This window comes from Mus musculus, chromosome 14, assembly GCF_000001635.26.
Source record: "Mus musculus strain C57BL/6J chromosome 14, GRCm38.p6 C57BL/6J".
NCBI lineage: Eukaryota > Metazoa > Chordata > Mammalia > Rodentia > Muridae > Mus > Mus musculus.
The window spans coordinates 118,137,105-118,164,361 of record NC_000080.6 but is presented as its reverse complement, the minus strand read 5'-3'; the positions used below and the strand labels follow the sequence as shown (position 1 = coordinate 118,164,361).

Sequence of the window (27,257 nt, the reverse complement as noted above, 5' to 3'; positions counted from 1 at the left end):
GGCTGTCCTGGAACTCACTTTTTAGACCAGGCTGGCCTCGAACTCAGAAATTCGCCTTTTGTTTTTCAAGACAGGGTTTCTTTATGTAGTTTTTGCTTACCTGATGTGTACTTGAACAAAACATACAGTAACCTATAGAAATGTTTTAATCACGGGCTAGACTGTATTACTTTGCCATTTTGCTGACTGCAAACACATTTTGTCTTAAAATGAAGCAGGATATTTTCATTTTCAATGAAACTATAGACAAGGAAAAAATAAAGACAAAGCCACAGTCCTTTTCCATTCTGCTACATTAACTGAACCCTTCCATTAAAAAACGCAATTACCAGATTATTGCACCATTTCCTGTTTAAAAATATGGCAAGCAGATTAAATATTTAAAATTAGTTAAAAGTAAACAATAAGGTCCAAGCGACTTCACAGATACCAGCACACAGCAAGTCCTGACAGCTACAGAGTGGTTCTTTAATGAGGAACCTTTTAGAGGACTAGCATACTTAATTTGGGGAGCAACACACACACACACACACACAAACACACACACACACACACACACACACACACACACACACACACAAACACACACACACACAGCTTTATTACAAAGGATTCAAGATGGCAACTCCTTACCATCCAGTGCCAACATGGATTAGAACAAATCCAGTGAGTATTTTGTTTTTCAATTATTCATAGAAAATTTAATCCTGATTAAGTATCCTTGGGCAGGAATTCGTGGGTAGGTTGATGACGGAAACTAACAGTCCTGTGAAATGCTCCTGTTAATTTAATCTGTGTCTACAGCTTCATTAGGACTGGGGATTCCGCGCAAGAGAAATGAATTATCACAGGATTAAAATTTCAGGGCCATACCACATACTACCTCTTCCTTCTTTCTTTTTAAACACAAAACCCTGCTTGTCCCTTACCCACGTCCTCACACTTAAGCTCTCTGTTCTTCCAACCAATGTAATGTACCCATGATTTTCCACACTTTATCCAAGATCCTTCCTCAATCAAGATAAGACCTGAAGCAGGGCCAACAATACAAGGAGAAATTGCAGAATAACTCCACACGTGAATAAACAAATGCTAATTCGTTTAACTGTTAACATATTTTCTATTTATTTCCTAAGTAATTTCACTTTCAAGTCCTTTAAATTATAATTTGAAATGCACGTTCTTTAAAGGATAAAAAGAAGTAGTTTTAAAATCAGCACATCCCGCTGATTTCATAACTGGGCGAGCTGGGCACGCACAGGCAAGTATTGTCTAGGTGAATACTGTAGGACTATCAGGCCTGAGTTTGCTAGTGACGAGGCATCGCAGGTGTGACCACCTGGCCCACGTGTACTCTAAGCAGTCCTTTTCACATTTATTTCCACGTGGAAACTGTTTCAGTCACCTTGAAACAACATTCTTTCTGGGAAGTTCACTGTTTGAGTTCACTCCGGAGCTTCTATTCCTTTCTGCTGAGCCCGCTGACGTTCAGTTCTATAAATAAGACGCCCTGCTTCCACCGCTCAGCTGTCACACAAAGGCACAGCAAGACGGTGCTGCGTTGGATCCTATTGCACTTCTCCATTCACTGGTTCTCTCCACAAAACTCAAGCATCAGAAATGAGGGCGCCCTCTGTGTGCAGACGAGATGGTCAGTGGTAGCGTTACTGAGGAGAGCGAGGAGACCTCCCAGTAAAGACTGTGGGACAGGAAAAGTCTGTACAGAATGACCATGGCCACGGCCTGACACAGGATGACACCTACTGTGATAAGCTGAAAGGAAACAGAGGGAGTGCGTCACTCATGCAGAGCAGCGAAGGTGTGTTTAACGTACCACGGACCCACTTCTGGGTTGTACACCTAGTCTGAGTCTGTCTATCCTTCTTTGCCTTTCACCACAGGTTCAATTCATGAGACACATGCCACAGACAGTCGGACTTCCCTTCAGAGCTGTGACTGTTCAGGGTAAAATGCCTGGATGCTTACTTTTCAGATGCCAAAGGAGGACAGAGAAGTGCCTGGTCTCCCACGGGTGTGCACGTTACACACAGTTTTGATAACAAGGACAATCAGGCATCTGGCTAAGATAGAATAGTAGCAAAGCATGCTCCTATGTAAACTCTGACGACCCTGGCGTCACATCTACTTCTGTAGGCCACACTGCCACTTACCGTCTATAGGCACTAATGGCAGAGCCATTTGCCGCTGAACCTATCAAAGTCGACCTCCTCTACTCTGTCTGCAGTCTGTTAGAGCAATGTGACTTCTCTATCTTGGCTGTTACAAGTAGAGTAAACAACTGCAATCATTGTTTTAAAAAAATCCATTACATGTCCTCTAATTTCATTCATAAAGCATGATTCTGAAACTGCTATGACTCATAAAGCTCTTTCTAGGCTGGGTGTGCTAGCATGTGCTTGTAATCTCACACGTGAAAGGCAGAGGCAGGAGGATCATTGCACCACATTTGAGGCCCAAGGCGATGTAGTCTGATCCTGTTTCAAAAGCAAACAGACCAACAAAAAAACTTCTTTCTAACATTTTGCTTGTAAACTAATTTTCAAGCTCTTTTTCAATGTTTATAACTTCTAATTTATGGATTCAATAATGTTAATATTTTTTAAAGCATTTTAAAGAACTCAAGAAACTTCTGAAAGGCTAAGTTGGCACCTCCTACTTAAACGGGTTGTAAATGCTCACAACCGCGTTCCTGCCACCACAACTGACCTTATCTCTTTGGTAGTCATTAAAAGCGACAGCAATGCATGCGAGCGCTGGCTGGCACAAGAACCACAGGATGCAGCCCTGGAAGAAACACACAAGGTAAGAACCGCGTCCCTTAGAAGGCATCAGATTAAAGACAAACCCCAAACCCAGCCGGCCATGGTGGCGCACTGCAGATCTGACGGCAGCCGGCGCTACAGAGATCCCGAATCAACTATCAAACAGCAAGGTTACTAATGTACTCGGGGCCTCGAGGAGAGGTGGACCAGTGCTCCTGAGGAGTTGCTATTCTTGCAGAAGACCCATATTTAGTTCCCACCACCCATATGGCAGCTCACAACTTTCTTAATTCTAGTTCCAGGGGATCTAACATGGTGTGTGTGTATGCATACATATACATACACACACACACAAAGGCAGAACACACATATGCATAGAATAAAAACCTTAATGTTCTCTCTTCTAGGTTCTGACTAGCCTCAACTGCACCTCAGAGTAAACTTGAAATAAAATGTAGAAATTTATTTTTGCTCTGACATAAACTCTTTTCCCTAACCAAACTGTTACCTTTTAGAATATCTATGACACTACATTTGCAAATATGTTATAAATGGATACTATTTCTGCAAAAATAAAAGCACAAAGTCATGATGACATGTCCATAGGAACTTTAGCAAGGCGACCCAGGCCTGGCTGGTGGCTCACTTGTTTGAAGGGCATTGCAGAGGAGGCACCAGGCAGGGAAGAGAGGGAGACTTTACATTGTTTCCTAGTCCCTTCCACTGTGTTCCCATGCAGTGTGGCAATGGACCTCCTTTTCAGGTTATAAAGCTTGGGCCCTTTCAAGATTGAGCAGTAAGAGAGACAAGTGCTCAGTGGGTTCCTACTCAGAGCAGGAGAGGGAGATGCAGAGAGGAACTCGCGTGTTTAATTCCCCAGCAGAGAGGCGCTGGGGCTGGCGGCACTGGCTCAGACACTCGGTGAGACCCCAAAGCGCTCCAGAGATGGGCTGGGAGCGAGAATCAAATCCACCCACAGTGTGAGGCGGACGCCCCTGCAGCACATGGGTCAACCCTCGGCTGCACATGCTCTTAGTCAGAAGGACACCTCCTCACGCGTGTTACACAACACTGGAACTCCAACCGTAACAGTTCACACAGTTAATGGATGATGACGAACACTCTTTTTAAAATCCCACAACAGAAAATGAAAGTCAGTACTGATAAGGAAAAAGCTCGATGAGGGAGGGCAAGCGGCCCGCAAACACTGCATGGAAAACATAGTTCCCCGGGCTCTGTAAACGGCTTCACAGCCACTTCACGCAGGTCGGCAGGATTAGCTGGAGGAACACGGGCTCCACACAGTGCTCGGCATGGACAGCATGCAACTCGTTAGTAACTGCCACAGATGGCAGAGAAGCAGAGCATCGGAGCCTCTCCTGCCCAGCCCGTACCTTGGCAAACGTGATGTAGAACTCTCTCTTGAGCGCGCTCCTCTCCACTGTGATGACCTGGTAGAGTCCGCAGCCCAGCGACAGCGCCAGGCAGATCCGTAAGACAATCAGCAAGAGCCCGGCTAAGCTGCGGTGTGAATGTGCGCTGTGGTGACTGGTGTCTTCAAACTGCTCCCAGAGTAGCAAAATGCTCTGTAAAGAATAATAATAATTAGATAAAAACCCAACCTATTTACAATAAAATGTATGTTTTCTTTCTCTCTCTCTTCTCTTTTCTTTTCTCTCCTTCCCTTTCTCTCTCTCTCTCTCTCTTTCTTTCTTGGCAGGGTTTCTCTGTGTAGCCGGCACAGTTACATACCCCACCTTCTTACTGTGACAGTACAAAGTATAGCATGTTTTCTTTACGCTGTTCCATTTAGTGCTGCCCATGTTCCCCCTGTCCCTACTAAACACCAACTGCTTAAACCACTTCATCTTTTTCTAATCATCAAATATACTTTAAGGCTTCCTATGTAAGCTTAGTATTCAAAACTGAGTCTTTAGTCACTTCCAAACACCTTTGGTAAATAAAATTCAATAAATCCAATTCTTTGGCTGGGTATTGTAGCTCATGCATTTAATCCCAGAACTAGGGGGGTGCAGACAGATCTCTGCGCATTTCAGGCCAGCCTGGTCTACATGAGCCTCACCTCAAAACAACAAGAAGAATCCAGCTCTTTGGCCTTCAGGGGTTGTCGTAACCTCTCACTCTCCTCACCCCTGCACACTGTCTAACGCTCACCTCTTTGCTCTCCTCACCCCTGCACACTGTCTAACGCTCACCTCTTTGCTCTCCTCACCCCTGCACACTGTCTAACGCTCACCGGCACAGAATTTTTAATAGACAAGCTACTTTTGCTACTCCACAAAGGAAACTTTCTTCGGGGACATAAAACTTGCAATTCTTGGGGTTCGGGAAATATCTCTGTCCTAGGCAAAGTGCTTGTCTTAAAGTGCGAGGTCGTGAGCGGATACAGAACAACAGATGTAGCGTGATAGCAGTCACGTGTGTCAAGGTGACTGGAGCCACTGGAGAGGAGACTTCAAGAACATAACCGTATTCACATCTAACACAGCGCGTGTTAAACAAAGCTTTCCCTTTTTGTTCTTTGGCAGTTGCACGCATGTACACAGTAACTTGAGCCTTTCACCCCCTTTACAGTCTCTCCTCACCCCACCCCTCCCCCTGAACCCCTTCCTCCTGGTCTCTCCACCCCACCCGTATGGCTTTGATGTTGGGGAGGGGGAGCACTAGTCAGGGTTGCTTACATGGCGAGGAGACCACGGACAGCTTGTCAATGGCTACACCTCCTCCTCCAGCAACCATTAACCGTCAATACCAGTAAAGAGCAAGTTCTATGCCCACAACCCATAATAACAAAAGCTGCCTGTGATCTTATACACGCAAAGAAGCGCGCGCGCACACACACACATTCATATACCCTTGCTCATATACTCATGCCTCTCCCACAAACATGCAGCACACACAGACACATACACACACACACACACACACACACACACATATTTAAGAAAACAGAAAAAGTGGGGAATGGCTTTTAGAAAAGCACTACTAAAACTAAACTAAAGACCTAAAAGCACTATTCCTCTCTTAGATTAAATTTTACCCATTTGTTTTTTTAACTACACTTCTAACCTTGAACATTTCAGCAAAGAAGTATGATTATAGAACTTATTTTATACCATACACATGGTTTTTGCCTGCCGACATCAGAAAAAGGTGTCAGATCCTCTGGAACTGGAGTTTAGGTGGCTGTGAGCCAGCATAGGGTGCTGGGAATTGAACCTGGGTCCTCTGGAGGAGCAGCCAGGGCTCTTTACTGTTAAGCTATCTCTCTACACTAAGAAATGCTGACATCCTTTGAAAAATTATTTAAGAAAACAGAAAAAGTGGGGAATGACTTTTAGGAAGCAGTAGAAGTGTATTCCAAGCCTTGCCATCGACACATGCCAGCGCCCGGATTAAGGCGATTATTTCACCTGCAGTTTAACTCCACACTTCCACGGTCCTCCTGGCCCAGGGGCCGCCCTCAGGCACACCTGCGTGCTGGCTGTCATCGGCTCGCTCACCTGTGTGATGACGATGAAGACTGCGATGCCCGTGGACGCGGGTGTCGAGTCCCACTGGAGCGGTCTGCTCTGCGACTTCTTCATCCGCACTATTGTCCAGCCCATACACAGGCTCAGAAGCAGGTACAGCATCTGAATTTGGGAGGCAATGTCAAAAACTAAAGGGAAACGAAAATCATAGTCAATAAAGTTCCACAATCCACAGAATTTGGGACATTTTTCATTGAGATGAGAATGCCCCTTTTTAAATATAAGAAAGGCATTTTTTTTTAATTCTCAAAATAAGTTAAATAAGATTAGTGTGTAATAATTCTAAACATTAACTACTCGGCATAAAGTTTGTAATTGGTTACAAAAATAATGATACATGACTAATACAGACACACACACACACACACACACACACACACACACACATATATATATATACACACACACACACACACACACATACATATTCAACCTTAAAGCTATATATTTCCTTCTCTTATTGCTATGGTCAACTTTGACAAAAATAAACTTTAAATATAATTTTGCAATGTAGAAATATTAGTATCCTTTTTGGGGTTGCTAATGAGGTTTTCTGGATAAGCTGTAATAGGGGAGTACTTTGTAAAACTGTTACTAGGAAACTGAAATTTCACAGCCATCACCACATCTGACATGACAGAGTCCTAGTGACAAATGACGAGCTGCATGGACTAGCGCCACCAGGTGGCCGGCACCTGCACTGCAGGAGAACTCAACTGTAAAAGAATTCCCAATTCACCTGCCGTAGAAGCACACCGCACAGAAACAAACACATTTACCTTGAATGTAAGTTGCTTGCTTACAATACAAGGTATTCTTTTTCTATTATAGTGTATTTTAAAATCACAGTTTAATAAACTGCCACCCATACAGTTTATACTTTTACTGCGTCGAAGTAAGAGAGATTCCTTGTACAAAGAAAAACTGCTGGGGTGTAATGTTTGTTTTTGAGCTGCACATCAAAAATCTGCACATGTCACGTGGACGGACGTCCTCCTGCTCTGTCATCTACATGAACAGGCTACCGCACATGCACACTGTGACACACTCTCTTCGGGGCACGGCACAGGCCTTGCGCTGCCTCCCTGAACTCTCAGCAGCTCTGGTTACAGGAGAACTGCACAAGACTAAGCCCCCTAACTTCCCTCCATGGTGGGTGAGGAGGGGCTCACACTGCCCACTCTGTCCTGAGAGTGTACAGTTACGGCTGCTGGGAGTGGGGGCATTTTCCTCAGTGGCATAGCTGCTTGTAGGCTGCTCATGTTAGCCCAGGTTATCCTAACTAGACTCACTGCTCACCAACCCAGACTTGTAGGCTGCTCATGTTAGCCCAGGTTATCCTAACTAGACTCACTGCTCACCAACCCAGACTTGGGTGGAACTGCTTTCCTGTGTTGCTTGTGTCTGTCTGTCGGGGGTGAACAGATGTCTGCAGTCTCCACAGGGAAAGTTTACGAATGTATGCTTATGTATGTACGGCGGCAGATGCACATAATGAGTTGTTACTACACTTGAGTGACATAGACTGTCAGATCAAGCACATTTTTCTTTCACCACAAATGTTTAAGTGTGATGTAAATTAATGTCATTAAACATATCACAGATACAGTCAGCTAACATGGTGAAGACACCGGCTGAAGGAATCCCTCTGTGAGCTTTAAGAAGCGAACACAAACGCCTGGGGGACCCTCATGCTCCAGCTCCTTCCCTTCCACCCCAGGTTGTTCAGTGATGGAGTGCTGTACCCCGTGCTCACTGTGCAGAGTGATGGAGTGCCGTACCCCGTGCTCGCTGTAGAGTGATGGAGTGCCGTACCCCGTGCTCGCTGTACAGTGATGGAGTGCCGTACCCCATGCTCACTGTACAGTGATGGAGTGCCGTACCCCGTGCTCACTGTACAGTGATGGAGTGCCGTACCCCATGCTCGCTGTACAGTGATGGAGTGCCGTACCCCATGCTCACTGTACAGTGATGGAGTGCCGTACCCCGTGCTCACTGTACAGTGATGGAGTGCCGTACCCCGTGCTCACTGTACAGTGATGGAGTGTCGTACCCCGTGCTCACTGTACAGTGATGGAGTGCCGTACCCCATGCTCACTGTACAGTGATGGAGTGCCGTACCCCGTGCTCACTGTACAGTGATGGAGTGCCGTACCCCGTGCTCACTGTACAGTGATGGAGTGCCGTACCCCGTGCTCACTGTACAGTGATGGAGTGCTGTACCCCGTGCTCACTGTACAGTGATGGAGTGCTGTACCCCGTGCTCACTGTGCAGAGTGATGGAGTGCTGTAACCCGTTACCCCAGGTTGTACAGTGATGGGAGTGCTAACCTGTGCTCACTGTGGCTGAACATAGCTGCCTGCTATTTTATCTATAAATGTATTTATATTTTATAAATGTGTACTATATATTAATGAAGATAATATTCATAGACACAGATCACACACTGCTTTTTTTTTTTGCTTTGGTTTTTCGAGACAGGGTTTCTCTGTGTAGCCCTGGCTGTCCTGGAACTCACTCTGTAGACCAGGCTGGCCTCGAACTCAGAAATCCACCTGCCTCTGCGTCCCAAGTGCGCCACCAGCACCCGGCCACAACTGCTTTCTTAACCACTTACACAGCCAACTGTTTGCTGGAAGAATTACCAATCCTTAGCAACATCAGCTCACTAAAGTTGAAAACAACAGCTACTGCAGAGAGCAAGGTGGGGCCCACGCCACAGTCACACACACCTAACCCAAGGACTCCAGCCAGGGTTAGGAGTGAGTCTGAGGGCAGCCTACGGTACCCAACAAGCTCAAGGACAGTCACAAAATAGACCCCACCCTCCAATGCCAAGGAATATAGCTTGGAGGTAGAGCCCTTGCTGCAGACAAAAGCCTTTCCATGCCCAGACCTGACAGGAACACAGTCAGGCACCCAGCGCTTCCTCAGTAAGTCCTCACTGACCCTTGGTTTTGAGAGGTTTCTGCTAAGGTCTGTGGTGTGCACCCTGCCTCTCCAGATGTCAGTCTCCCCAGCTGCCTAAGCCATCTCTGCAGCTCTGGCCTGCACGATCCCACTGAAATGCCCATGCATTTGCAAAAGAAAGAGGGAAGCCAAGGTCTAGACGGTGTTCACTAAGGACAACTGCCTCGTGTTCATGTCACACGGTAACAAAAGGCTCCTCAAGTTCCGTAATAACCATGGGTGATGAGACCGAGCGGGGGGGGGGGGGGGGCTGAGGAGATGAGTGAGCCCTGTGGAGAGACCGCCTGCCACAGCACTGGCGAGACTCCAGGAACTGCAGGAAGACGGGACAGGTGATCTAACATGGCTCCAGAGCCCAAACCTTAGTTTCTGAGCATAAAGAACCGCACAAGACCTGACTTCACTCTCAAGTTCTTTTTAAAATGTCATGATTATAAGACCTCTAAGCATTTTTAAAATTACTTACTAAGAGTATCTCTTATAAAAGAAAGAACAAAGAGGTGAGGTCAGCTTAATTGTAAGTACACTAGCCTTGGATCAGAAACAGAGAAAGTCGGTCTACGAGAAAAGAGAATTACAACATTACAACAGAGAGAATCCTGTGCGATGCGACTGGAAAGCTGGGCTCTGACGCTCACAAGCTGACTGACCTGTGGAGTATACACTGAGCAGCTCTGAGCACCAACTCTGCAAAACACGGATTACCAAAGCAGACCTACCCTTTACTGAGGATAAACTGAGGGAGTGTCTGTGGATAATAAACAATGAAGAAGTAAGATCAAACACGATCTGAGAACTAAATCTATAGTCTATATTCCAGTTAAGCTTAGTTCTAGATAAACTGAAGCAGAAAACTACACTACAGCAAAAATAATAATTTCATCGTCACCACCACCATCATCATAATCATTACCAACAGCATCATCACCATCACCGTCATCATACTCCACATTGCTGGAGATTAAACCCAGGTCCGCATTCAATGCTAGGCAAGTACTCTACTACCGAGCTACAACACCAGCTGAAGATAAAGGTTTGTTTGTTTGTTTGATTGACTGATTTTTTTTTTAAGAAGAAAAACAAGATGGCAAATCTATCTTTGAAAGCATGCTCAGAAACCTACTCACCTTCTGCCAGGCTTCCTATGAGAGGCACTCCTAGCCCATCTCTGGAGTACCTGAGTAGTTGCAGAGCAGAGCGTCAGTGTAAATTACCAGTGTGAGAAATGCTCACAATCAAAGCTAGCATGCCTGCGGACTACTTAGGGTGAACTGGCTGTGTGATGAGCACTGGGGCTGGCTTACCTGGACAAGTGGATGTAATTAGCTAAGGCTGAAGCAGCTTGAAGCAGCAGTGCAGTGGTGAGGACCTTTAAGATGGTGTGCATGGGTCCTCCCTTCTTCATAGCCTGCCACAGAGACTGCGCATAGATGCACGCAGTCACAAAGTACACTAGGACGAGGAGGAAAAAGAACTCGTGGAGCCCTGGAAGAGAAGAGAGGGGGCTGGCTTCAGTAAAACAGGACAGCGTCAGGCGGCTTTCCCGTCTGCTTCTCCTTCTCCTCTAGTGCTTGAACACATTTGCTATGTAAGGAAGAGAGATGGGAATTACTAACTGTCCCCTTCCCCATGCGCACGCCTTGGGTCCAAGCTTGATCTATAAGAAGGCACTTAAAACAACCTAGGTAAAGTCAGCCCGTGAAACAACAAAATCCCTCAAGGCAGGACGAAGACTCACGGGATAATCAAAAGTGTTTCACGTGAAAGCAGCCAGCTGTGGCTTCAATGTTCAGTGAGACACCTCGTAAGCTCAGGGTGCACGGCTGTCCCGAGAACGCCAGCAACATTTATTGTCACCAGTAGTTTAACCTTGACTTCCATTTTGGCAAAGAACCTTGACAACAAACAATTAGCCACCAATCCAAATAGCCAAGAACAAAGTTAGATGAGCCATACTGCCCCTCAGAAGTCAAATGGCTGCACACAGAAGGTGGGCTTTGAGAGCTGCAGCTGGGACCTAGACCAGGCCAGAGTCACACAGCAGTGATGACGTCTGAGTGGGCAGAGGCTATGAGCAAAGGAGACTGTTGGCATAGGTAAGAACCGAGTAAGAATGCAGCAGAAGACGCCATGATGTGCCCTCTGCCACTGGTCTCCTGGAGTGCCCACGGGACCTTACAATAAGCAGACTGGGACTTGAGTTTTCATCTGTGAAATTTCAAAAAAAAAAAAAATTCTAATACACTTCAAGTTAGAAGCTTGGGAATTTCATAGTTTTGAGTTTAAGGAATTAAGTTAGTCTTTCTTTTCAAGCCAAGGGAGACTGGTACCAGGAAGCCCTTAGACATCAGAACTCCTTTAAATAAAATGCATGGTATTTATGTATAAAATCCAATGCATATCTGCTATACAACTCCAAACCATCTGCAGATGATCTTCAATCCCCAGTACAGTATAAATGCTGTATAAACAGGTATTATACCATGTTGTGTGCCGTGTGCCGTGTGCTGAGTACTGACCACTTTTCACACGATACTGTTCCTCTGTGGCTGCTGCACCCACGGACGTACACTCTGCTGAATTCACAGGAGTCCTAAGAGCAGGGCTGTTACCCTACACTGAACACCAGGGTGCAATGAGGGCGAGCACACAGGGCTCTCGACCAGGTCTGTGCATGGAGCTGCACTCGCTCCCACCCCAGTGAGAATCCTGAGACTGCTCTAGCTTCCCATTTGGGGTAAATGCCAGTTAATGAAGAAAAGACTTTTATTATCCAAAAAGTCATTTTGGAAAAGCAAACCAGGAAACAGATATCCCAGAAAAAAAGGCTCAAACTCCTCATGTTGGGTCCACCAGCAAGAGATCCAAAATCAGCAAGAAGTTCTCTTACCACTGGGTGTCTCTCCTGCTCTACCACACACGTGATGAGCTCATAGTTTCAGTGCAGTGAAGAAGCTGAGATAGCTGAGATAGCTGGGGTAGCTGGGGTAGCTGAGGTAGCTGAGTTAGCTGAGTTAGCTGGGTTAGCTGGGGTAGCTGAGGTAGCTGGGTTAGCTGAGTTAGCTGGGTTAGCTGGGGTAGCTGAGTTAGCTGGGGTAGCTGGGGTAGCTGGAGTAGCTGAGTTAGCTGGGTTAGCTGGGGTAGCTGAGGTAGCTGGAGTAGCTGGGGTAGCGGGGTAGCTGGCAGGAGACAGGCTGCACGTAGAACAGCGGCACTATGACCCTGAGCTGATTACTGGAACAAGGCAGGAAGCGCAGATGCTTCCAATGTTAGCAGCTGTGGGTCAGCCAAATTCCTGACACCTCCCTGTCTTCATTTTTGTTTCTTATTTTTCCTTCTTCATATTAAACAATTCCACAAAGCATCTACTGAAAGTTATTTATTTGTAATACTCTGTAAAGTACCCATTACAGGATCAGAGTTTACTACTCATTATATAACAGATTATGAAAACTGTGACTATTTACGAAAAAAATCAAAATATAAGGACAAAAGGACATTATTCAGTGGTAAATATATCTCCCAGAAAAAGCTAAGATAACAAAGAGAGAAAAATATGATTGGATTAACACATTAAAAACCTATGACTCAAACTTTTAACGAACTCTTGGATGAGGAAGCCTTCCCCGAGCCCGTCCATAAAACACTCTAAAGATAGCAACGCTGGCTGTGTACTCTGGGCATTAGTATTGCTTTTCCTTTTAAGCAGCTCATCTCTAAGCCACGTCTGTCTCTCTTCAGCTGTGGATTTTACTTTTGCTCTACCTCTAGCAGTCACAAGAAGGCAATTTGTGTTGTTCACACTGGAATTCAAATCTAATTTTACAACAGGTGGGTAACTAGGTCAGTCCACTTAAAGAAGACTCTTAGAGGAACACGTAGCAGATGGTGAACACTTACAAGAAAATGTGGAGATTATAAAGCAAGCCTTAAAGACGCTTTGATGAGACTGAGTAGGGAATGCTTAGAGAATGGCTGCAGTGCCTCAGCCTCACCTGAGCGAGCGAGCGAGGGACGCTGGATACAGCACCATCCTGTCCAGCCCAACTCGTCTCAGAGCACCGTCTTCCCACCCTCACGCACGACCTCAAACCATCTGATGATCTGCCTACCCTCACGTTTTCCAACACTGAGAAGGAGGGTGCTAACAAGCGCAGGCGAGCGAGCCTGGTCAGGCCACAGACGCCCAGTGAGAGCTTCATCTTGGAGAACAAGCCATAGAACTTTTCCTTAAGCTACTTGCTGACTATCTCACCACGTGCACAGCGAGTCTTTCTGCTCCGCTGAGCCCTCGGCTGCTCACTTTCACCAGCACTAAGCTGGACCAGGTAACTTTGGAACAGAGGGGAACCGGGAAAGCATAAAGGCATGAATGTGTCTGTGGAGACCGAGGAAAGCATAAAGGCATGAATGTGTCTGCGGAGACCGAGACAATGTAGCAAAACCTATCAAGCTATTTCAATAAAAGTCAGTTGTGTGCTCTAGGCAACAGACTCTCAAGATTCTAGAACTCCAAACAAGATTCTAGAACTCCAAACAAGATTCTAGATTCCAAACAAGATTCTAGAACTCCAAACAAGATTCTAGAACTCCAAACAAGATTCTAGATTCCAAACAAGATTCTAGAACTCCAAACAAGATTCTAGATTCCAAACAAGATTCTAGAACTCCAAACAAGATTCTAGAACTCCAAACAAGATTCTAGATTCCAAACAAGATTCTAGATTCCAAACAAGAACAGAGCAGAGTTATCAAGATTCTCAATCTTCCAATTTTTTACATTTCTTTTTCAGGATTCACATGTGTACTAGCATTTTCTCCCTCCCTTCCACTGCCAGCTTGCCCTCCTCGCTCCTTCTTAAATTCATGATTAACCTTTTAAAGTAATCCCACTTTTTCTACTTGAAAAGGCCTTATATCCCTACTTAGGAATACGATGGCAGGTAGTGTCAACTTTGCTTAGTTGGTTTTGTAAAGTGAGTCTTGCACTGCAAACCAGGGACTAAGCACAGCCTAGATTAGAATGCACTAATTGGACCAAAATTGTAAAATTTAAAGACAATAGCATACAACGTTAATTGTATATTGCTTGTAGATTGTAGTAGGTTACTTAACTTAAAATTTTCAGATGGAGTCAATTCTCAATAAAAAAAAAAAACCACAGGAAAACAATGTTCTTACCCAGGGTATATAATCAGACACACTGGTAGGTTTATAAAGAACTAGGGGCTCTCCTCTGGACACAAATGCTATATAACAGGAAGGACCCTCTTGAGATTTGTACCACAAAACCAGCATATCCCTCGCAGAAAGTAACATACAGCCTTCTAACATTAGAAGCAACTGCAGGGCTCTGACTCAGTGTCTAGCTTATAACCCAAAAGAAGCCCGAGTCTCAGCAGGGAGATGTAAATGTACTTTTATTTGTTTGTTTGTTTGTTTGTTTGTTTGTTTTTCCAGACGCGGTCTGTCTCACTATATAGCTCTAGCTGGCCTGGAAGTCACTGTGTAGACCAGGCTGGCCTTGAACCCACAGAGATCTGCCTGCCCTGCCTCCCACTAGGAGGCATGCTAGGAGCCACTGGAGTGTGGGCACAGTTCAGGGAGAGCCAGGGCAAGATGATACACATTTAGAGGCTCCATCTCGGCAACTGGGATTATGTCTTGCTGTAGCGTTGAAGTTCAGGTGCCCAACGAGGGTTGAGGATAAAAAGGCCTGCCCTAGGAGTCAGGACTAGGAATTCAGAGATTTGGTATTCAGAGAGCAGGGCATTCCTTTCCAGCAAACAAGTGTCACAGGAAATAAGGAGTCTTGCTTTTTCAAACCACATGGGGGCCATCAGTCCAAACCCCCACCCCACCCCCGCCACTCCCCAAATGCTGTCTGTCCATCTTACAGTACTCGGAACACTGGCACAGCCTGCAAAGACAAAACATGACAGACGAACTTCTAGTAAGTCTCCAGCCTGCGGTGTCATTAGCCAAACATCACCTAAGCCAATTTGGACTCGCAAACATCTCGGCGCTGTTCCTTCCTTAAGACCCTGAGTCCCCCACTGTCCTTCTAAACTTCTGAGAAAGGCTCATGCTTTCGTACCCCATGGTGACCAGTTCTCCCATCTGTTTCCCTAGCTGTGGCAAACAGGCATGCTGACCTTGACAATCGACTCTCCCGTGGTCTCACTCCTGCTTGGCTCATCTGCTGTGGCTAACAAGATCCAATGGCATTTCTTTATTGACGTTGTCAAGCAGCCAGTGACTCATGAAGGAGTGAACCCTAACCCTTCTCCTGACCCTTGCTCCAGCGCTTCCCTGACAACTAAGAGCGCGTGTATCAAGGTCCTGTCAATCACATCTGTGTGGCTAGACGGTACTTCAGTAAGGCAAGGCACAGTGACCTAAAGCTCTAAGGAGGCTTTGCGGGGTAAATCTGATTGCAGAAAACACCAGATGCGATCATTACTATGGAAGAACCAAGCAAGGCATGAAACCGTCCAGAGCTACTGAGGGAAATTTCTACCAAGTAGTTAGTTTATACCTCAACGTTGAATGTTCAATTCCTTAACATTTTTGTTTATAAAAATGATGCCAAAATATTCTAAAGACTGAAACTATATCAATGAAACTAAAACACATAAATTTGATTAGCCTGTATATACAACTACCTGGTAATATTTTACAACTTGCCATTCTCTGTCTTTACATTTCTTTTGACACTTCAGCTGCTTTTTGTTCGGTACCTACGCTATGTCCGAGCCCACCTCTTACCGGACTCTCTGGCGCTAAAATGATCCAGTGGGTTTCCCTCGGCGTCCGGGTTGAGGAGCACCATTTCAAAGGGGATCTCCTCCCCCTGGGGGCTCTCTGAGTCATCCCTGCAGGTGAACTTGTCGGCATAGAACACTCGCCATGTCTGGGGAGCGGGCAGCTGGGACACTGTGAGGTTGTGCTCCGTCTGGGTCACTGTCACTGAGAGAGAAAGGAAAGAGCTTTCTTCAGAGCTCGCTCGCTCTCAGGCTACACTCACGTAACCCACAGGGGCTAAAACCTTGCTCTTTTCTCTCTTTTTTTTGCCTCAAAAATTCAAGTCCTGGTGTAATATTAGGATAAAGCATAAAGATTATAAAGCAGACAAAAAAATGATCATTTTAAGCAATGAGATCATTATAAAAGTATCAATAACATATCACAAGAGAAATGGTTTCATTGAAATTGAGTTTTTAATAAAACTCAAAGTTTTACCAAAACTTTTTTATTTTTTATTAAAACTTTTTACAAAGTTTCCAGTGGATTAATAACATTTAAAAATTATTTCACATGGCAAAATACATACCGAATAATGATTTTTAACCTTATCATGCCATGCAGCAGCTGCAACCACGGTTTCAGAAGCAGCTTCCTTAATTTAAATATGAGTGTTTACTTAAGAAAATACTTACATCCTCATCATTTATAAAAAGATTTCTTCTCACTGGTCTTTCTTTTTCAAAGGAACTATGAGCGGTAGAAAAGAATGACCGTAATACTGGCTCAGACTCATATGTACATGACACAGCAGGGAAACCCAGGATGTTGTACACAGAGCTCTGTACTGGAACCTGGCTGCAGTGTTGTGCTGGTTAGCTTTCTGTCAACCTGACACAGCTAGAGATGTCTGAAAGGAGGGTATCTCAACTGAGGAAATACCTCTATAAGATCTGGCTGTAGGGTATTTTCTTAATTAGTGATCAGTGGGGGAGGGCCCAGCCCATTGTGGGCGGTTCCATCCCTGGCCGGAGCACCATAGGAAAGCAGGCTGAGCAAGGCAAGAGGAGCAGGCCAGTAAGATGCGCCCCTCTGAGGCCTCTGCATCAGCTCCTAAGGCCTCTGCATCAGCTCCTGCTTCCCCAGGGTTTTGCCCTGTTTGAGTTCCTAATTTCCTTCAATGATGAATAGTGATTTTGAGATGTAAGCCAAAAACCAAAAACCAAACAAACAAACCCCCTTTCCTCCCCAGGTGGCTTTGGTTAGTGTTTCCTCACAGCGACAGAGACCCTAGGGCAAGTATGATACCTGCAGTTCTGTGTGTACCAAATAAAGAAAACCCACACAAATAACTGAGGCAGCATTTACCCCTAAAATGCAGTGGCATGCTCTTAGATAACAAAGACCAGCATAGGGTAACACTTAGCTGTGCAAGTCACCAGGCAAATCATTTCTCTGTATCCCTGATAAAAGCAGGGAGACAGACACCTGATGTAACTAGCTGAGGAAGTATATGAACATCCATCCCTTGTGTGTGTTCTTAGAACAAGCCGGCCCTTGATCTCACCCGCTGAGGGGCTGATGGACGAGGACCACAAGCTTCCGGCCTCAGCTACCGTCAATTCAGCACAGCTGATGGTCCTCCCGCCCTCCCCAGCAACTGAGTGAGACCCAGTCTTACAATAAAAGTGAAACAGAGGACCGGGCTCAGCAGGCAGGGTGCTTATAGACCTAAGTCCCAAACCGTGTAGCCTGGATATGGCTGTGTGCACCTGGAACTCCAGTACTCTGAGAGGTGGGTCATTAGGGCTTGCTGGCTGCCAGCCTCACTCTAGTCTCAGTGAGAGCTGACTTAAGTCATTTATGGGGGAAACTGACTACGGGGAACCTGCTGCCCTTATCTAGCCTCAAACCCACACCAGGACACAGACACTCACACCAGGACACACATACACACGGGACACACACACACTCTCACACCAGGACACAGACACTCACACCAGGACACACATACACACAGGACACACACACACTCTCACACCAGGACACAGACACTCACACCAGGACACACATACACACAGGACACACACACACTCTCACACCAGGACACAGACACGCACACCAGGACACACATACACACAGGACACACACACACTCTCACACCAGGACACAGACACTCACACCAGGACACATACACACAGGACACACACACACTCTCACACCAGGACACAGACACTCACACCAGGACACATACACACAGGACACACACACACTCTCACACCAGGACACAGACACGCACACCAGGACACATACACACAGGACACACACACACTCTCACACCAGGACACAGACACGCACACCAGGACACACATACACACAGGACACACACACACTCTCACACCAGGACACAGACACTCACACCAGGACACATACACACAGGACACACACACACTCTCACACCAGGACACAGACACTCACACCAGGACACATACACACAGGACACACACACACTCTCACACCAGGACACAGACACTCACACCAGGACACATACACACAGGACACACACACACTCTCACACCAGGACACAGACACTCACACCAGGACACATACACACAGGACACACACACACTCTCACACCAGGACACAGACACGCACACCAGGACACACACACACAGGACACACACACACTCTCACACCAGGACACAGACACGCACACCAGGACACATACACACAGGACACACACACACTCTCACACCAGGACACAGACACTCACACCAGGACACATACACACAGGACACACACACACTCTCACACCAGGACACAGACACGCACACCAGGACACATACACACAGGACACACACACACTCTCACACCAGGACACAGACACGCACACCAGGACACATACACACAGGACACACACACACTCTCACACCAGGACACAGACACTCACACCAGGACACATACACACAGGACACACACACACTCTCACACCAGGACACAGACACGCACACCAGGACACACACACACAGGACACACACACACTCTCACACCAGGACACAGACACGCACACCAGGACACATACACACAGGACACACACACACTCTCACACCAGGACACAGACACTCACACCAGGACACATACACACAGGACACACACACACTCTCACACCAGGACACATACACACAGGACACACACACACTCTCACACCAGGACACAGACACGCACACATCCTTAACAACAGAGCTGAGGCTGTAGCATGGTAAGGTGTTCAGTTAGTATGTATAGGGCTCTAGGGCCAATCCCAGGATCAGGAGGAAAAGATTTTTCAAAACAAAAGGATGGGTCCAATCTCTGACTCTAGATTATTCTCACAGCATGTCAATGTTTAAGAAGAAATAGTTTTAGCCGGGTGTGGTGGTGCATGCCTTTAAGGACTCGGAGGCAGGTGGATCTCAAGTCTAGCCTAGTCTGTAGAGCAAGCTCCAGGACAGCCAGTGCTACACAGAGAAACAACAACACCAGGCCTGGACTTTTCTCAACTTTATAAAAATTATCCAAAAAAGAAGACAGTTCTTGAGGTACTGGGAAATTTGCATCTATAGACTAATCTTAGAGGACTTTCTAAAATAATTCATTTCCTCAGGTATAATGTTATTCCAGCAATGTACATGCACCATTACTCTTTAAAAATAAATACATGCCATGTATGCACAGAAGGCAAACTCTCAAAATGCCTGCAGACAACTTTCATATGGTTCAGTTCAAAACAAAAGCCACGCACGCAGATATAAAGGAAATGCTATACACCAGTTATGAAGTCTAAGCGGAGGACACACAGATGTTGTCTGGAATAGCAACTTTTTTGCATTATGATTGAAATGCAGGGAAATCTAGTTGGTATTCAAAATGGAGGACTTATACTTTACAACTGAACATTTCACTCATTGATGCTTAATCTGAACAAGGGAATTTGATTAATATTACATCATTTGTTTTTTGTTGTTGTTGTTGTTTTTTGGGTTTTTTTGGTCAAAGTTAAGATATCTGACTTTAACTACTTTTTAAAATATACAGATTCTGAGCTGGGTGCAGTGGTGCACACCTTTAATCCTAGCACTCTGGAGGCAGAGATAGGCAGATACACAAATAGTTTCAGGTCAGGGCTACACAGAGAAAAGCTGTCTCTCTCCTGTCCCCCCCATATATATATATATATTATATTGAATATATATTCAGATACATATATTCAGGAATATATATATATATATATTTCAGAATACATATAAATTCAAAAAAATGTGGCTATAATTTTAGCTCCTGTTAGTAGCTGAGGACTCTTAATAAATACTTCACATCAATAAAACGGTTCAAATGAGGCTGCCCAAGTATAAGATTTCTTGTTACATAACTTGGGACCCCAGGCATAAAGTCCTGTTGTGATGTTGCTTTAGCATTTAGACTTTCCCCACATCGCCACAGCACAAAAACCGCGCCTGCCTGTGTATCTGACCATGGTACAGCTTTGGATGCTTCTGTTTAAATCGTATGGACTCACATCAGACGGAAACACGGCAGTGCTTCCTAAGGACACTGGCTTGGTTCTGGTCTCGCTGTCTTTTGCAGCAAGCCTCTTGACATTACTGTTATTGTTTTTGAGACAAAAGACTACAGCACAGCATGCATGTTCTATGAAGGGATAATTAGTATCTCAAATATTAACAAAATGTGAATCACCAACGAAGGGTTGAATGGTTACTTCTCCAATTGTTATAAAGAATGCTGTTGGCCGGATGCTCACAGTAAAATACTAATGCCTAAATGACTTTACAGTATACTGTACACACAAAAGGAATCACATGTGTGAGATCATTCTCTACGGAATATCAACACTTAACTACTTCATCTGACAACAAATTATTTGGCATCATGTAGTTTTTAAGAAAAATTTTCAGAATTTTAAAATGTCTTCTGTGTTTGTTTTGAACTAAAATGGACAAAGAAGTTTTTAGCATTAAACAAAAACCTGCACTGGGAGCAAACCTTGCAGCAGTTCCTGTGACACACAGACACACACTCACACACACTCACACACACTCACACAGAGAGAGAGAGAGAGAGAGAGAGAGAGATCTCGTATACGCTGGGAATGGTGGGACAGCTCAGTGGTTAGGACACTTGCTGCTGTTGCAGAGGACAGGACGTGGGCTCAGTTCCCAGCACCACCCAGGACTCACAATTACTCTTAGCTCAGTCTCAGGAGATTTGATATTTCAGATTAGTGGTCATTTTCACAATATGTGCCAGAAATAAGGCTTTACATAAGGGCAGAGTAAAATTAACAAGTTTATTAAGATCGTTACATTGTAAAAGTTAGATTACTAGTCTGAAAATGTACTTGCTCCAAAAGTATGTGTCACAAAAGTGAGTATGTGGCACAAAAGTGAGTATGTGGCACAAAAGTGAGTATGTGGCACAAAAGTGAGTATGTGGCACTATTACAGTGTCAGGCATAAAGGCTATGCTTCCCTCACGGAAAGCGCGGGAGCAGCAGCAGTGCACTATAAATATGACATTACTGAGTCAGAAGATTCAAACACTGCATGGCTAGGGCTCTGTTGAAAACAAGAAAACTGATGAAATTAAGAGCACATGTATGTATGTATGTATGTATGTATGTATATAATACCTATTATATACATACATACACTAGCTGGTTTGTCAACTTGACTCAAGCCAGAGTCATCTTGGAAGAGGGAGCCTAGGTTAAGAAATTACCTCCATCAGATTGGCCCGTGGGCAAGTCTGTTGAGCATTTTCTTAATTGACGGTTGATGAGAAGGGCTCAGTCCACTGTGGGTGGTGATCCCACACGCAAGCGGTGCTGGGTTGCATAAAAAGCAGACTGAGCAAACCTTGGGGATCGAGCCAGTAAGCAGAATTCCTCCACAGGCTCTGCCTTAGTTCCTGCCTGAATTCCTGCCCAGGCTTCTCTTGATGATTCAGTTGTAAGCTCAACTATGCCCTTCTTCCCCGGGTTACTTCTAAGTAACAATGTTTTATTGTTACCTAGAGAAGCAAACTAGGACACAATGTTTTACATAAAATATATATGTAAAAGATATGTAACAACTATGTAATATATAGGCATTTTCAGTACTTTATTTTAGGCTCCTAAATTTAACAAACTACTCATTCCTCTAAAATCCCTATCTCCTGCTGCCTCTCTTCTTTCTTATAACTATGTGTGTGTGGGTGCCCTCGGATGGCAGAAGCACCCCCAGATTCCTGCTAGTTACAGGCAGTTATGCACTGCCAGATGTGGCGCTGAGATCTGAACCCGGTCCTCCGCAAGAGCAAGAGCTCCTAACCACTGAGCCATCTCTCCAGCCCCTCCTGCTTTCTTTCACTTCATAATTCCTACAATACTCCTGTCTTTGAAAGATCAAGGAAGGGAAGAGATGCGCAGCAATAACAGCAAAGGCAAAGATCGCAGCCTCCCGTCTACCCCGCGCTGATGATCCAGCCGCTGCATGTCAGAGGGCACAGGACAGGCACAGTCCAATTGTTTTATGAATAGGCTGTCACGAGTCACTAGCAGTGGCTGCAGTTTAGTGGGCTTGCACTCTGGCAATGTAGGGAAGGGTGTCCTGTAAATGGATACAGGATATGATACAACATGAACCACGTGGGGTAGGAAGACAAAGTGACAGTCCTAGAGACCAAGGCTTTTAACCTGCTCATGAATTTTCATTGGAACAAGAACAGGTTTCTATGGTGCCAGATGAACGTCAACAGGCAGGGCCCCTCATGCTGGCCACACCAGGTTCTGGAACTGCTCATCCTCCAGGCACACACAAAACACACTTCACTACACACCAGGCCTCAGACCGCCATTCCACCGTATACCATGTAAGTAATACTCCACACTTACTGTAATTGAAATGTCATGGAATATTGTTTATTAGTTTTAGTGTGTATGCATGCGTGCGTGCGTGTGTGTGTGTGTATGAGAGAGGGGTGAGGGAGGGATGAAGGAAAACTGCAGAGGCCAGAAGAGGGTGTCAAATCCTCTGGGGATGGACTTACAGAAGGTTGTGTGAGCTGCCCAACAAGTCAGGGCCTTGGCAAGAGCAGTAAGACTCAACAGCTGGGCCATCTCTCTAGCCCTGACTGTACGTTTCCTTACATTGATCTGATTCGTTCCTGTCAGCGTTATCCTTAAGGACTGAGAGGATGTCTGGGCAACAAGCATCCCCAGGACACCGAGGAGAAAGGAGCTCCCACCGCCACCTCTGCTCTGGATGCCGCCTCGCAGGTACCCGACAGCCGCTAAGGCTGGACACTGGAAACGGGAACGCTCCACTGACTAGGCTAGAAGGACATGATGGATCCACAATCCTGCCCGTGGGTGATGTTTATGAACACAGGAGAAAAGGGAAGAGGGTGATTGCTGGCTTTTCCTCATGGATGACACAGTGGTTTGAATGAGAAGGTTCCTCATGGACCCATGTGCTTCAATACTTGGTCCCCAGTTGATGGCATTGTTTGGAAGGATTATGAGATCTTAGAGGTTTTAAGACTTGTGTCATCCCAGCATGCTCTCTGCCTCCAGCCTGTGGGTCAGGATGTGAGCACCTGGCTAAACTCCAGTTGCCTGGTGCTGTTTTCATTCAGCTGCCAGAGACTCTAGCCCTCTGGAACCCTAGCCCCAACTTTTATAAGATGCCTTGGTCATAGTGTCCACCACAGCAGCAGAAAGAAACGAATACTGATGCTCTAACCTTGTCTCCTACAAGCAGTTAGTTACAGGTGGGACAGGCAGAATGGCAGGTGTACATCATTCCTACTATGTAAAAGTCTGTCTCTCTCTCTCTCTCTCTCTCTCTTTCCCTCGCTCAGTGGCTAGCATCCTAATCGTGAGACCCTGTTGAGAACCCCTAAGATTTATAAGTAACGTGGTACAACTAAGCCTCCACAATGTACAAACAGCATCACTTGGGCTAAGCTGTATGAAATAACACAGCATCTTTAGTGTTTAGCACAGGGCTGGCAAATAGTATGTAGTCAAACCAATGTTATTCACTGTAGACTACAACCAGCTGAAAATGATGTCATATTAGCATGAAATACATAAAACATAGTATAAATGATGACTCCTCTATAAATTATTTGGATGTCTCCAAACTTTTTGAGTGATAAAAGGAGAAAAAGCATTCTATCCCTCAAACAAAGAAAAGGCTAGCTTTTGAAAAACGTGGCTGTAAACAGAGTAACCAAAATATCATGGCAGTTACATGTATGCAGTCACAAAACATCTCAGCATGCACATACATGTACCATGCTGGACTATACTTCAACATCAGAGGGAAACCCCCACAGCTGACGAGTGACCAATGGGAAGACGGTGCGCTCACCTGTCAGCTGAGCTCGGGCTAGCCGCTCACTGCAGCTGTAGCCGGGGCTGCTCTCCAGCAGCTTCAGCCATTCCTGGGCTTGGAACAGGTAGAGTTTAGCTTCTTTTCCAACAGCCACTGCTACGTTGTTGATTCTGACACACAGAAGAGCATGGTCACCTTGACATTAAAACAGAAATTATCAACTCGTTTGTTCCTATAAAGCACGGAGACAACACTCCACACTGCGCACCGCAGTACGGGGCTTTTGTAGAAGAACTGTTCTTAAATCTCATTATGTAAATTAATCTCAACACAACGAACACCTCATTCAGGCCTAAGAGTTCACCCAACACGGAATGAATCTGTGCGACTGCAGTGGTACGTGGTAGCATTTCACTGAAAAGCTCCGTCTGGGACACACTGACATTGATCATCACAGAACTTCAGCTTCTCTCTATAATCCATCCGTTCTCTCCATCCATGCGTTCTCTCCATCCATGTGTTTATGCATGTTCATAATCTACACAGACTTTTGCTGAAGTATCTGTTTTTTTTTTAACAGTACCTAATTATGTTTTCATGTGAAAATAAACACAGGTAACATGCGCCTGGGATACCTATTTTATACTCATAACATATTTTTATACTATGACTTTTCACAAAGCAACTGTTAGAACAGTATGTGGGGTGAATGGCAGAGAGTGAGCCGGGCTGCCCCCAGAACCAGTTAGGACACCTTACAGGCTGAAGAGGTGACTCAGGAAGAGCATTTGCTGCTCTTGAAAAGGACTAAGGGTTTGCTTCCCAGCACCAACATGGTAGCTCACACCGTCTGAAAATCCCAGCTCTAGGGGATCGGCCTCGCTCTCGCTCCCAAAGACACCTGCATAGAAGGGACACACGTAATGTTATTTGTACATGAACAAAAGTATTAATTTAAAAAATTTTAGCATAGAAATAGCAGAAAACAGGGGCCTGCGGGGGAAGAAACGCTGGATGAAGAGAGGGGAACACGAGATTCATTTTACAACCCTCTATTCTTCTGGTGAAGGTCTTTTGTTACCAGAATGACTGCTTTGGTTAAACCTTTTACATAAGTTAAAATGTACACTGTAACTAAAGAAAAAGTCTCTTACGTAAGTTGGTATACTGTATCAAGTGGTATGAAGTGACTCTAAAGTACTATTAACACTTTAAATTGTAATAAGTGACAGGTTTCAGCATAGCTTTACTGTATTTAGCTGGAATCGACCAAAACCTGGCAACAACGAGGTGTAAGTGAACTGTATCTGCATAATATATGAGAGAAGCTACCTGGCCTACCCCCTCCCCAATCTGCCATGAGACGCAGGCAACTTAACATGAACCATCTTTATAATTCAGCTGATACTTGAAAACATTTCCTGAACAGCATCCAGCGTGTCTGTTTGATAACCTAGATTTACCCCATTTCCCCTCCACAAGGTAATTACAATCAGAGTTATCGGTGGGGCACGGACAGTACAAATCACAGCTCCCACAGATCCTTGACTTACCAGCACTAACCAGATCACAGTGATTGTGCTGTCAGGTCTCAAAGGACCTGCTACAACGAGGTGGTGAAGAGACCAAAAATAGGACAAAAAAATACAACAAAGCTGTTTGCTTGAGGGGGGGGGGATCTCTTCTTCATTCGCCCGGGTTTATTCACATTTTAAAAAGCTGACATGTTTTTCTCAGAATTGTAAAACCTTCAATGTTTGTGTTTTTAAAGCCTCCTTTTACAGCACCAATTCTACAAGTTCCCAGGACTTGGCTTTCCTTCCCATGCCAAGCAGCTTCTGATTTCTATGTTCTTCTCCTAAGACCCTCTCTTCAGTAGATACAGCTGCATCTCTAAAGCAACTCCGTCATAGAAGCTGAAGATCTCAGCTTCAGTAAGCAAACGACTCCCTTGAAATGCAGTAATGTTCAAAGGACCAAGAAAACACTCTAAGGGAACAAATAAACGGGGCAAAATTAGTAGAACGAATTGCAATTTCATCAACTGAAGACCACTGATTTTCCTGGAGGATACCAGGAAGTACTTATGAAATGCAGCTCTTACACACATGCCAGAGTGTGCCAATCACGAAACTTTCTAAACACGTAGACACCGTCTTCACCAAATGAACTCTAGGCACACGGTAATAACTAAACTGTTGAGGCAATGACAGATTCCAAATCCGCTCCAAGCAGGTTTCATGCAACCGGTCTTACAAACAACAGGGAAGCTAACTTCCTGGGCTGACATCCACTCATAACCACAGGGCTCGAATGCATACAATCAGGCCAAGTGCGGAGTTGGGGGACAGCCCTGGGGAGATGCAGTGGAGCGGTCCGGTTTGCACCGGGAGTGTCGGGGAAATGGAAATGGCTTTCAGGTGCAATTAGGCTGCAGCCCGGTGGTGAAGGTTCAGGGTCGCGGCGCTGCGGGGATCCAGGTGAGGCCCGGACGACGTGGCGGGAGGGAGGCGCCGCGGCCGCCGCCTACCGACCCCGGGCTCGAGGGAGGCCGCGAGCCTCCACCCCTCGCTCGACCTGCCCGGACCTACCGTGGAACTCGAAATGGCCGATGCTCTGGCCCTGGGCGTCGCGGGCCGCGGCGCTGCTGAAGCTGCCACGCAGGGTCTTGCCCTGGCCGCCCTGCGGCCACCAGCAGCTGCACGTGAGGGCTACCGCCAGCAGCCGCAGGCCGCCCATGCCCGCCGCCCGCTCCGTTTGCTCGCCCGGCAACCGCCTGCGGCCTGCAGCCCACGTCGGCAGCAGAGGGCGGGGCGGGACTTAGGGG

The 27,257-nt window shown here is 45.7% G+C and overlaps 1 protein-coding gene across 5 annotated transcripts; it reads right to left on the bottom strand.

Annotated features, from left to right (window-relative positions):
• Nucleotides 1–129: 129 nt before the first annotated feature.
• Gpr180 (G protein-coupled receptor 180) lies at nucleotides 130–27,257 on the bottom strand. Of its 5 annotated transcripts, XM_030247903.1 has the most exons (10): nucleotides 27,022–27,245; nucleotides 25,984–26,419; nucleotides 24,467–24,600; nucleotides 16,077–16,277; nucleotides 10,613–10,793; nucleotides 10,436–10,485; nucleotides 6,308–6,465; nucleotides 4,178–4,369; nucleotides 2,728–2,805; nucleotides 1,097–1,773 (listed from the first exon to the last, which is right to left on the bottom strand). In XM_030247903.1, the coding sequence occupies exons 4-10, from the start codon at nucleotides 16,138–16,140 to the stop codon at nucleotides 1,615–1,617; spliced, it is 882 nt and encodes a 293-aa protein (XP_030103763.1). In that variant the 5' UTR covers nucleotides 16,141–16,277; nucleotides 24,467–24,600; nucleotides 25,984–26,419; nucleotides 27,022–27,245; the 3' UTR covers nucleotides 1,097–1,614. The 5 variants fall into 5 exon arrangements, 3 of the variants coding, with proteins under 3 accessions (NP_067409.2, XP_030103763.1, XP_006519398.1); NM_021434.5 differs by lacking the exon at nucleotides 25,984–26,419 and having other exon boundaries at nucleotides 130–1,773; nucleotides 24,467–24,625; nucleotides 27,022–27,235; XR_383197.4 differs by lacking the exon at nucleotides 25,984–26,419 and having other exon boundaries at nucleotides 6,308–6,439; nucleotides 24,467–24,625; nucleotides 27,022–27,257.